This window comes from Aythya marila (genome assembly GCF_965140915.1).
Source record: "Aythya marila genome assembly, chromosome: 9".
Lineage (NCBI taxonomy): Eukaryota > Metazoa > Chordata > Aves > Anseriformes > Anatidae > Aythya > Aythya marila.
Genome location: NC_139050.1, coordinates 25,112,038 through 25,124,537, shown reverse-complemented (window position 1 = coordinate 25,124,537; position 12,500 = coordinate 25,112,038). Strand labels below are relative to the sequence as shown.

Genomic DNA, 12,500 nt, shown 5'->3' with positions numbered 1-12,500 from the left:
CCTTGGCTCGTTATATATCAGCTACTACTACACACAGCAGCTTGCATGCCATGTTTGTATGCAAATGCTGCTCTGTGGCAATGCAAGCAAGGTAGAACTCCACAGATGTACATCTCAGTGATGGGCTGCTTTGTGGAGAACACATGGAGATGCCATTTACTAGAGATGCAAAGAGATGATCAGCGCCACTGCACACAAAGTCAGTGTTAAAAGAAGAGCACTTCAGTTAGGAGGGCTTAGCATTATTCCTCCACTACATCTACTACATGATCTTGTAAGTAAAAAATGCATCTGCACGCAGGAGCCAAGTTAACAGTGCACAAGCAAATCTGATTTTCCGTATTTTGAACACTCGATTTCACAACGTGTGCTATGTCCTGTTAATGCAGATTTCCTGGGTGGATGTTCCTTGTTCTCTTTCTGAACTGAAGCCTGCCGATCCCAATTCCTCAGCCCAAGCCCAAGCCCTAGCCCTACCCCCTACCTCCTGGGCTGCACACCCCCTGCCAGCCTGGGGATCCCCAGACCCTGAGCCCCCTCTGTGCGAGCTCTGTAGGCTCTGAGTGGAGCTGGCAGTGCTGCACAGGGATGGCCAAACCCTCTTGCAAGCTGCTCTGCCTGAGCAAGCCGCCTGCTCCTGCTTCAGAGCACGTAACGTAACCAGAGGTATTGAGCAAGTGGTCAGCAGGCATTTTTTGTGTGGTCGGGGAGATGCGTTTTTTTTTCCAGCTCTGCTGTCAGAAGCAGCTGGATCACTTTGTGCAAATTAAAGCTGAGAAACAGTCAGCGTGAGGCAGCACCTGGCACGGGAAGACTGCAGCCCAATTAACCTGGCTTTGGTGAATTTATGAACAGCTGCCAGGAAGGCACTGGAAGGGGCCACGGCAGGCAAGTGGCTCGCTTGCCAGCGTGATGCAGCACCCTGACGAGACAAATCAAACCCCAAATCCTACCGCAGTATGGGATGATTTAATGAATGAATCTGGGAAATCAAGCACCTTGTCTATCGAGTAACTGCTCTATTCTATTCACCCTTATTCTGATTTTCTTCCTTTAACCGATAATCGTTTTCCTGTACGACAACTCCTCTCTCAGCTCTCCATTGAAATATGCTCATCTTCCTGGCCAAAAGCTGCTCAGCTGAGAACACAGGAATAATTTGCAGTTTCACAACTTCCATCTGAGGGTTTCGAAACATGATACAACTACTCGTTAAAATTTTTGAAATTAAATAAAAAGCAGGGTCTTGAAATTAAGGATATGTTCTGGAGACCTCCGAGAAAAATATTTCTTGTTTCTACAGTTGCAGAATGCAATGTCCAGCAGAATATAGCGTGACTGGCAAGAAGAGAGTAAAAATACAGTAACTTGTACAGATCTGCAGAAACTGTGTATTAGCTGTCTGTTAATCTATGACAAGTCTGCTGAAAGCTACATTTTTATCACCAGTCTTTCATTTAACTCATTATTAACACACTATAAAACATATTTTATGTCAAATTTATCTCTTGTGCAATTTCACAGACGTAAATAATATTTTTTCCAGGGCCAAATTCAGAGCAGTGTGATTTAATCATAGTTAGGTGTCCCGCACATAAAAGCTTTAGGATTTCAAACAAACAAACAAATTAGCTCACATGAGGCACCACACCGATGCACTGCAGGTTTGGGTGCAGAGTTCTTTTTTCACAAGAGAAAGCATGAAGTGCTGCGTTTGCAGGGATGCTTTGGGGAAGCATTGGTTAAGAGCTTTTTGGGCAGCATCCTGAGGAAGCAGGGTTTGGCCAGGGCAGGTGGAGATGTGCAGGGGGCAGCAAGGACCGTGGGTGTGAGCAGTGAGTGCAGCGTTGGTGCACTGGGTGAAGCCACGGAGCACCAGCGGGGTGAGGGTCGGTGGTGGGGTTGGGGCAGCGAGCGAGGTGCTTGTCCTCCTCGTGTCCACTTCTCCTCCTTCAGCTCTGTGTGTTGCAGTGCTGTGCACATATTTCTCAACATCTGTTTCCCTTGCTCTCATTGAGAACAAAATGTTACATTCGTAACATAATTTATTTAATCTCTCTAGGCTCTGTTTAAATTCAACCTCCTCCTCCAGGCTTTCATTTACGGAGTCCCTCACCCCCTTTATTTTCTCCTTCCCTATCATCTTCTCATTCTTGGTTTTGCTGCTGCCCTTTTCTGCTTCCTTTTCTCTCTTCTCTGACCTCTCCTTCCTGTTGTCTGTTACCCATGAGTAACAACCACACTGGATTTTTAAAAAAACATTTTCTGTATTTACTTCTAGGAACAAACACAGGGAGGAGTGACCTGGCCTGTTAACTTCACAGTAACTCACTAAGCATGTTTTAAGTTTCAGACAAATCCTTTGCATTTCTAAGTTTGCAGTAGGGTGGGGTGAATGGCAATGGCCAATTCTACAAAGGATAAGAAAACAAACTTAATCATTTTATTACAGAAACCTTTTGTTTCATCTTGAACTGTGAAGGTGAGGTATTCTTTTACAATTTCACACTATTTGTAACCTATTAGGAAATCCCATACACATCCAAGTAAGGGGCCGCATTTGGAAGTGGCATGAAGAGTAGGACAGTACTTTTAGGGCTGGTAGGTGAACAGCACTGATCTGATTTGCAATTCCTGCTCAGTCAAAACTTCCAGAGCAAAAAAAAAAAAATAATTCCAGAGGGTGCTGCCCCCTGAACAGCACCTGAAGTCTCTGGGGTTGATTTTGCTTCCAAACGAACCAACTGCGCTTCTCCTGTTCAAGTGCAAAGCAGCAGGACGGCACCTAGGACTTGCTGCAAGCTTTGCCTGAATCAGACCAACAAGGTTTGGCCCCACACTGTGCTCTTTAGGCTTTGGAATCCCTACAGACAGTTTGAATTTGTTACATTCAATAGAAATCCGTCAGCTGCAAAATCACTTCAACCTGCTGTAACGTACCCACCGTGGTGAGATCCACAATAAACCTGACAGCTCCCTGAGAAATCACAAGGCTCACAAAAACTCACATTAACAGCACCGTGGATTAGAAGCACATTTCGACAGATTAACCACTACAACATTTTTTCCAGGTACAACACGAAAAACGCAGAGGTGCCACTCATCTGCACCGCACGCACCTGCTGGAAGAGAAACATGATGTGGATCCAGAGCGGGGGCTGCCGGCTGACGAGGGTGAAGCTGGATTTACTGTACAGGCAGTAGTGGCCCTTCAGGGGACAGCTGAAGAACAACTTTGCTACGCAGCTTCTCACGGTATCTAGAAATAAATACAGAGAAGAGTAAAATCAGCTGCACAGAAGGCAGAAGCCAGGTGCCTGTGATGAGCGGGGATGCACTTCCAGTGCTGCTGCACCTCCTGCTTGTTGCATTTCTACTCATCAGGCAACCACGGCATCCAGAAGGGCACTGCTGTGTCTGTGCCCTCAAATTAAGGACAAGCCATGGGACAATACTGGAGAAATTTTGTCTCAGGTACTTTAAATCCTACATGTTAGGAAACAGCTATGGGCTCTGCAAACCCCGCTTGTTCCCAAGCACGTGTGGTGCAGGTCTGCTGGGCACACCTGATCTGTGCATAAACATTACTGACCGAAATCCTGCAGTGCTTACGTGGGGTCCAACAGTGCCTTTTGGGACCAGCTGCTCAGCACAAAAGCTATAGCTACGTAACGTTACCTGACTTGAACTTCCCATGCTGGTTTTAACTGGAAACAAAGCCCCGGAGATACGTGATCCTGCTTTGGAAAAATATTGACCTCGAGCCTTCACTTTCCGTCTTGGGATGACGCCTCGTAATGATAACAGCATGTCAGGCATAGCCTCCTCAGGCTGCTTTACTGGCTTAAAATAATGATATCATTTTATAGTCCCTTTGAACAACAACAGAAGAAAGAGAAGGTGGAGATCCTGAAGTGAAGACCTCGGTGCTGCACCCACATCACCCAGCTGGAGAGCTGGGCTTGACGGGGGGAGAACAACCGGTCCCAGCGGCTGCTGCCAGGCTTGCTTCCTACCTACAGGCACAACAGGCGGACAGACAGCAGACAAGCTGCCCTGCGCAGCTGGTGAGCTGTGATAGAGTGAGTTGTCACTGGAAATGTGGCAAATTAAAGCCTGGGCTGCCTGAACCTGCCCAGTACGCTGCAGAGGGAGCAGGTGGCTGTCAGGGGCTGGGAGAAACTTCAGAAGCTGGCACGTGGAAGCCGCTCTGCTACCCTCTGACAAGGCTGCTTGAATTTGTCGAGGAAAGGAAGTCACCTGCAGCAAGTGGGGACTGCAGAGCTCGCTGAGGCTCCACTGCCACAAGGAGAAACGGTGTGGGATGTAAAGGCAGAGGAAGATCAGAGTCAACAAAGAACAGCAGAGGCACTACACACGCTGCAGGGAGGGAAACACGGGCAGAGGCAACGCATCATGTTGGGAAGTGAAGGCAAGAACTAAAACTGAGTGTACAGGCTGCAGGGAAAGGGGTGAGAACAGCGCTCCTTCCTCGGGGTAGGGCTTACAAGTTGTAATTGGCAGCATTACCAGCTCGTCCCTCTGACCCTCTAGCTCCTGCAGCTTTCCTTTCCACACAGTGTCACCCGTTCTGGCCCCACGTTGGCTCGTGCACCTGCCTGTGGTTACGGACTGATGGGCAACCCGGTGGTGTCCAGGTAACCCAAGCTTCATCAGCTGTAATGCTGCCAATTACAAGTTGGGGCTTAAAGTTAAGCTAACAAAGATGTTAATGCTGCTAAACTGAGTTGATAATCCTGGAAAAGAAAATTACCTTAGCTGCAGATCACAAATGTACCATGCCTGCGAGCAACACTCCCACCTTAGCAGGGAAAATAAAGGGCAGAAAATCCACTACTCTTGGCCAAGCAGCTGTGGGGAAGGCCTGAGTCTAATCTAATTACCCAAGCCACTAACCTGACAGTGCTCACATTCAATATACAAGAGGAGTTTGGGAAGCTGAAGGGGTTAATTAGAGCGACCCTAAGTCCTGGGATGTATTACAGCACAGAACTGAGCGCTGCCTCCAAGGAGCCTGTTGACAGAATGCTCCTCCACCAGCATGGTCCAAACTAAAGATCCCTGGCTTATGCATCGCAGATGCTAACAAAGAACCTTAATTTCAATATACTCCCCCAGACGTAGAGGTTTGGCTTTGGTCCATGTGTGTGAAAAGTTTAATGCTTCATTATGGGAAACTGCTCTTAGTGAAAAGTGACCATAAAGCACGTTCTGCCACTGCTACAAGGAGCTGGCAGTCAGTGCCTTCCTCTCCAACGAGCTCGGCACTTCTTTTTTCATTACAAACGTAGGAACTGACAAGAAACCTGGGAGGCATGTGAAGGCTGCAGGCTAGTGCTGGAGTGCCTTAAACGACTGTGCAAGGCAGCAGAGCCCGGAGCTGGAGCTCCTGTCCCCCACGTCACGTCCACACGAAGCTGATGAAGCCCCGGCCGTGCTGTCTGCCACAGAAGTCACTGCTGCAGGTGGCAGAGCCCCGGGGAGCAGCTGAGAAAGGGCACTCGGTGCTGGGTGGGACTGTGCTCGATAGGACCGCGAAGGAGGTTCCTGCATGAACAAAAACTGCATGGGATATATGGAGGGACACCAAAATCCAAGAAAACGCTTAGCAAGACACTGGATGACATGGAAAAAATGCTGAGGCTGATAACGCATGCCAAAATAAACGTCAGCTCCAGCACTGGAGCCTGTGCTGGCTGAGCAGAAAGCTAATTCCTGGAAAAAAAGTAACGTTCATCTGTCAATACCAAGTGAAAAAAAGCCTCCTACTCAACTCAGACAGTCTTCAAACCTTTGGTACGAGATGAGCAATTACTCATAGCTGTTTCTACTACATTTGATATGCTGAATGTGGCAATATCTGGTAACAAGCCAAAGTTTACTACACGCAGCTCTAAACCGATGGCACGGAACTGCTAGTTTCAACACACAACAGCTAATCTCAGCTATCCCACTGTTAGTGGGGAGTGATATTAAAATAATAAACCTATTTCTGAGGGAAACTAAGATGACCCTGATACCTATCTAGCAGAGTTTCACTGTACTTGGCTCAACTGCCAACCACAATGTCACTACCACGGCCATTTATTCTTCTGGTTGTGGGAGGCCTTTAATTAGGCAAGGCTACGTGAATTTCTTATCGTCCAGGCACATGAAGCTGCCACTGTTTCAGACAACTAGTTATGCTGTGCCATTTCACAAAACGTTTAAAATGGAAAAAAAATATACGGTGATTTTAATTAACAGCATCATCAGAGACCTACATGCAAGACTGATGCCCTGGATCTGCAGACAGGGCAGAAGAGCAGTGCAGGATAACCAGCAGCCCGCTGGATCACATCCCCCACCAACACCCTCAGACACAGAGCTCTAACTAAAAAAAATAATCCTAAATCACACAGGGCGAGTCATGGTCCTTCAAAATTTGAAAGCATCCATTGAAATGCAACCATGTCGATAGAGTTCTCTTCACCTCCATCCCACGTAAAAACATTGCAGATACTGTAAATATTATTCAAAACGCTATTGGAGCCTGTCTAGTTCAAAACGCCCCCCAAAATGTTTGTATTATATAGTATTATCCTACCACCCAGCTGTTAGGCACTTTTGTATGCTACGTTTTTAAGAAGCTAAACCAAGGCACTGTTTCTGGAAGTGACAGTACAACTCTTTACAAGTATTTTCCCTCTCGTGTAGGGATTTCAGTTCAGAGTCTCAGCACTATATCCCACTGCAGCACAGAGTAGTAACATTAACTGTTTCTTGACACTACCAGTATAACATTACACTTTTATAGCATCTTATTCAAGGAACCATGAATTAAAGCTCAAAGCACACATTGCAATAGGGCATTTTTGCTGTACCTTCTGGGTAAGTTAGAAGACACGCTCCGAGAATGGAAAAGGTACTTCCAAAACCTGTGTAGAATTAACAAATTACATGTACTTACGTGCTTAGTACATGTAGTTTAAGAAGACACATTTTTGGGCTTTCCTAAAGCACATCTCCATAAATTGGCTGAGCTTTAGGTAAAGTATGTTTCGTACTTTTTCCAGTCCCTCATTGCAATGATCTATGAAACACTATGAACCAAATCTCAACCTTGTGTAATCCCAGCTGATCCCAGAGGAATTAGAGCAGAGATAATAATGCATAGCAAGACCTATTTGCACCTGTGAAACTTTAAGGCAGCCATTTCTAGGGAAAACAACTCATTGCATTTGCATTTGGCAGTGCAGAGCGGCTGACAAAGGGGAATGTGATGGCTGAACAGGGACCAGGTTCACAAGGCTAGCTAGGAAAGGGGAGCAAACAGATTTTTGCTTAAAATGAGCAAAAATAAATCATTTGCAGGCCTGAATCAGAGAAGAAAAAAGCGCTGAATTCACGTAACAGGAAAACACACACAACTGAGAAAAACGCTTCATTTAGTGACCTGTCCCATCTGACCTAAATTAGGATTCGTCAAAACACCATTTCAGCCATCAGAGCTGTGACTACTGCACAGGCTCATAAGAGCTTTAACTGCAGAAAAAGAAGAAAACCCAGCAGACAGACCTGTCTTAGGACTAGCTTAGGAGTGCTAGCCCTTGGAGCTGGACAACAAATGTAGTCATTTTACTTGGGCCAGGAAAACCTCTTGGACTTGTCAATGTGTCAAAAGACACCAAAGGGTGATCAGGCTCCCCTGGAAACACGACTGCTGGTCAGGAAGCACTTCTCACCACCACGTCTGCTGGCAAGTCCAAAACTCCTAGCAAGAGAATAAGAACCAACTTATTGTTTTTTTTTTTTCTACAAGAAACAAGAGAATATATGTTGCAATTTTAAAGTTCACTACTAAGTGCTTGTGCCTGGGGAAAAAGAATATAAGCACAAGAATTTGTCAGAGTTGTTTTGTGTTGTTTACTCCAGCTTACCACGCGGGGTAGCCAGGAGGGATGTAACGTGGTCAAGTAGGTACAGAGTCACTGGTTCTGTGAACAATTCACGCATTATTTGATTTACAGTGGTAATCCTTTACTATTAAATAAAGTCTGTTAATAGGAGTAAAAGTATGCTCATAAACTTCCCAAATAGACTCAAACCCACCCATAAACATGAAACTGGAGAATAAGAAATGGATACAACTTCTTAAGTGTCAGACCTTTTTCAGCTTCCTCAGTTTCCTTTTCTCTTCAGTTTAGATTACAGATAAAGATGCAAACAATACATATGTTTGTAGGAGAAAAGAGTAATTTTTAAAGCAGCCAACTTCAAGAAATTATTTTTTTGGAGCACTACTAGCTTTACATGTGTGCCATAACTCAGCTCAGTGGGTGCTTCCCCCAGTAAGTCACCCAAACTGCAACGCAGAGGTACGATGTCAAGGGGCTTGGGGAGCCCACCACAGTGCAGTCAGTATGCAGAGTTCAAATCTAAGTGGTAAAAGCCATGTCTGAGAACTTACAGATTTGCTTAACTTCATAACATTTTCCAACTTCCTTCTCTTCCCCGTCAGGGTAACGAAAAGCCTGTGCCATGTGGGAAGGCCTACCTCTCTCACGTCATCCCATCTTCAGCAGCAAGAGCGTGCTTCTCTTTCTGCCTGAATCGCTGACTGAAGCACAAAGAGCCCACGATGCCCGTGCAGGACAGCCAGGTCCTGGGAAAATGTCCCCATCCCCACATCCCTCGGCCATCTCCACTTGGCACCCACAGCCTGGCGGGGGGCTGCTGCTCACCCCATGGCATGGGTACCAGCCATGCAGGGCTCTTCTCTCCTGCCAAAATTGGAGCCCAGGTGCAGTGGGTAGGGCAGGGCAGGGTTGTTCTCCTGGTGAGAGTGCTCCTCAGAGAAGCGTGGAGTCTGTCCTGGTCCTCCTCACCTGTCCCAAGTCCAATCCCTCTGGTTTGCCTTTGGAGAGCGCTAACAAATCCCCGTCAGGAATCCCTCTGCTACCACCAGGTAAATCGCATCTGGAGGTGGGCCTGTGCCAGCAGAGGCTTGCAGACGAGCACAGCAGCTGCTGTCATTGCAGACACGAGGGCAGGCTGCTACGAGCACCTCCACACCCCCGTTACGCTCCTTGCACCATGGGGGCTCTCTACGCAGCCCATGGCCCGCATCGCCGCGAGCACAAGGGCCAGGCCGAGTTCATGCCTCCATTTTCACCGCCTCGCCTGACATTTGGGACAGATTTCAAGGTTAATACCAGTTCCACGGGATAAAACACCAACTAATATTTCTTTGGCCCAGCAGAAACAGAGCCGATCTCTGGCGAGGCGGTGCCGCTGAGGGAGTGGAGGTGCATCTGGTCCCAATCAGGCCGGGCCGAAGGAATGCTGGAATCGATCGGCCCGGTGCAGAGGCGAGCACTGCAGGGGACCAACGAGCTTTTCCATCAACTCCCTCATGTGGTACCAATTAGCTCTCGGTATGGCATAAAACATAACAACAACCAGATTTCGGGCCAGCGTACTGCAACCTGTTTCCCCGGCCGTCTCCTCCTTTATCAGAGTTCTGTCGTTAAGCCCGCAAAATATTTGCTGTTTATATTTCCTCCTGCAGGGCAACAAGGAGCCAGGAGCGGCTCGCTTCTATATAGCAGCTATAACATCATTCGTTGAATTTTTAATGTGGCTTCAGTGCCCGAGAATTGGGTGATGCATCCGATGTCCCTGGCCTCGGTCCTTCTGAGGGAGGCACAAATCCCCCCTGCCCTCTGTGCACACGTCGTGTTTTCTTTCTGGTGGCTTGCTTGGCAATGAGCTGTGGGCATTCACAGTGATGATTTTACCTGAATTGTCTGAAGAACTAGAGGAAAAACAAGGATTTCCCTCCAATTATAGCCAAAATGAGCAGTTTCACAGGCTGTTGTCTGGGAACTGTTTGACACCAGCCACTCCCAGCCCGGGGCAGGCCACGCAGCCAGGCATTTGATCCGCTATCCCTTCATGTCTGGGAAAGGAGAATACCTTCAGGCTTATCCAGCATGCAGGGGTCAGGATGAGGCACAGCAAGGCTAGAGCACACAGAGCCATCAGCTCCATGCTGCGTGCAGAAGTTGGACTAAGCCAGGTAAGACATTGACTCAGGCCTTGGCTGGATGGTGTGGCACTGCTGAGGTCAGCTCTGGCAGGTCACACCACCGTTAGTGACCAACACAGAACACGGTTTCTTGTTCTCAGTCACCGAAATTCCAGTGGCACCGAGGTGATGGAAATCCTGCCCAGCGTGTGCTGAAAAGCAGTAGCAAATCTGGGGAGCATTCAGGAAATTAGAGAGGCACAGCTCTGGGCTGCTGCCATCAGCAAGATCCCGGAGGTACCGATAAGACAGAAGATCACAAACCATCTGGAAAAATATGGGCTGATGAAAACTGCTTAGCTCCATGGAAGCTAAAGCATTCAACAAATACAGTGGCTTTTTTTTTTTTTTTTTTTTTTTTTTTTTTTTTGAGGAAAAGGTCCACAGGATTAAGAGGATTTAAGTGATGAACATGATATAAAAGAATGTCTCAAGTTGCTTAAAGCACAGCAGAGATGAGAATCCGTGCAAGGTGGTTGAAACTAAATGGGAACCGAACCAAACCATCAGCCCCAAACTGAAACAACCTAAAATAAAAGGATTTTTGTGGTTTCAGATGCCTTCTTTCTGCACCATTTTAAATCCCCTCTCACACAGTGTAAGTTCCAAAAGATTCACTTATGCACGTACACAGGGATCCAGTAGGTTGTTGGGTCTTGTCCATTCTTCAAAACCTTCTCAACTTGACCATTTCTTTAGCCTAAGATGTTCTGCTTGTGCTGTAGCAACAGCATCCAGTTCACGCCTCTCCTCTGCCTGACACACATCTAGCCCCAAACTGTAAAAACTAACTGGGATAACAGAGCTGAGGACACATCAATGTGCATGGGAGGCATCTTCAAATTAACTGTCACAGACTGACCATGGATCCCCTCTTACGGTTTTTAACCAGTATCCCCTTCAGAGTTGTAAAATCCATCACTCCAGTCAATATTACATAAATTTTGACTATAGTTTAAATTGAATGAGCTTATAAATCAACAAAGAGACTGAAAAAATACATCCTGTAAAGGAAAAATATTTTGCCACGGCTATGAAATACATACCAAATGCATGAATCAACAAAAAAAGGAAATTTGCAGAACGGAGCAGAGATGTAATCAAAGCCACGGAGGGGAACTGGAGCGGCCAGCAGATCTGCCTCCCGACCCACGGTCGGTCTCCAGTGCCTGTGACGCTGGAGTTGTAGCCGCAGGCTGGCTGGTAGTGCAAGGCAGGGACGAGAAGCAGTAATGTCTTTTATTAATCCAACGGGTGTGTGTGGAAGAACCAGGAATGGTTGAGGGGCCACCAGCCATTCTTCAGCTGTGTCAAACCCAGAAGCCAGCCTCTCCAGGTTTCCTTAACGTGCTTTCAGAAGTCCTCCACAACCTCCTCTGGCAGCACAAGATTGTAGTGCTTCTAGAGAGCTTTTCCTACTGTTTGAGCTGCATTTTTCTTGTTGATATTAAAGCTCATTGTCTTGTTCAGCATGGGCTGTACCTTTGAGTTTTACACATAGCTGAGAACCATTATCATGTCCTACTTCAGCCTTCTCCTTTTCCAGTTAAGTGTACTTTTTTCCAATTTTCCTCACAAACCATGCTTCCCTGACCCGCTTCCCTGCGCTGTGTTCAGTGCTTGGGCAGTACCCACAGTCCCAGTCCAGTTCATTTTTCTTCGTTTCAAGGTCTCCAATTGAGCTTATACTCCCCTTAACAGGTCTGCTTTGTCCTTCAAGCCCCAATTAATGCAGACAATGACATAACGCATCATCATGCGGTATCTGTTGTTCTTAATTTTTCCCTGGTCCATTTGCTTTTCTGCCTGCTGCTGAGAACCGAGCTGAATGTCCTCTGTTGTTCTGCAGGGCAGTCACGCCGTATCTGGGGAACCTTTGTGACCTCCTCGTGTATGGGAGCTCACGCTCAGCACTGCTGCCCCCAGGCCTGACCACGCTGCATCCACCAAGCCTGGCCAGCACGTAGGCTGCTTCTATCCTAACCCCTGTGGCTCCCAGACTACTTCTGGGGACAGCACCCAGTCTCAGTTTTAAGCAGTGAGGAATTTACCATGCTCACAGGCAGTCTGGCTGAAGGTTAAACACCTCCAGCACCAGCAGTACAAGCATGGTTCTGAATTTTGCTCGAGTGCACCGAACAGAATTTGGCCCATCACCAATGAGAAGTTCTTGTGACTGACGTTGACACTTTTGACCTGAATGTGAGCTGCCACTTGACAGCCCAGGGAAGGCATGACTCTGACAAAGCGGTGGAATTTGGGGAAATTTGCACTCTCCATTGTTAGCAATCTGCAGCACTACCTTGTTGCAACACAGTTTGCCAGTATTTCCTCCCAGTTCTCTTTCATGGTGAGACATTGCTCTGAGGTGCCTATCTTTTTATATTTTAACTCCTTTATGGACTAAATT

The 12,500-nt window shown here is 47.0% G+C and overlaps 1 protein-coding gene across 8 annotated transcripts in view; it reads right to left on the bottom strand.

Annotated features, from left to right (window-relative positions):
- Positions 1-12,500, bottom strand: part of VEPH1 (ventricular zone expressed PH domain containing 1) — a 79,630-nt gene that overhangs the window by 17,726 nt on the left and 49,404 nt on the right. For all 8 annotated transcript variants that reach the window (XM_082767758.1, XM_082767759.1, XM_082767754.1 and 5 more), the window contains one exon: positions 3,120-3,259. In XM_082767758.1, the coding sequence (XP_082623884.1) occupies positions 3,120-3,259 (140 nt within the window). The remainder of the gene's footprint in view (positions 1-3,119; positions 3,260-12,500) is intronic.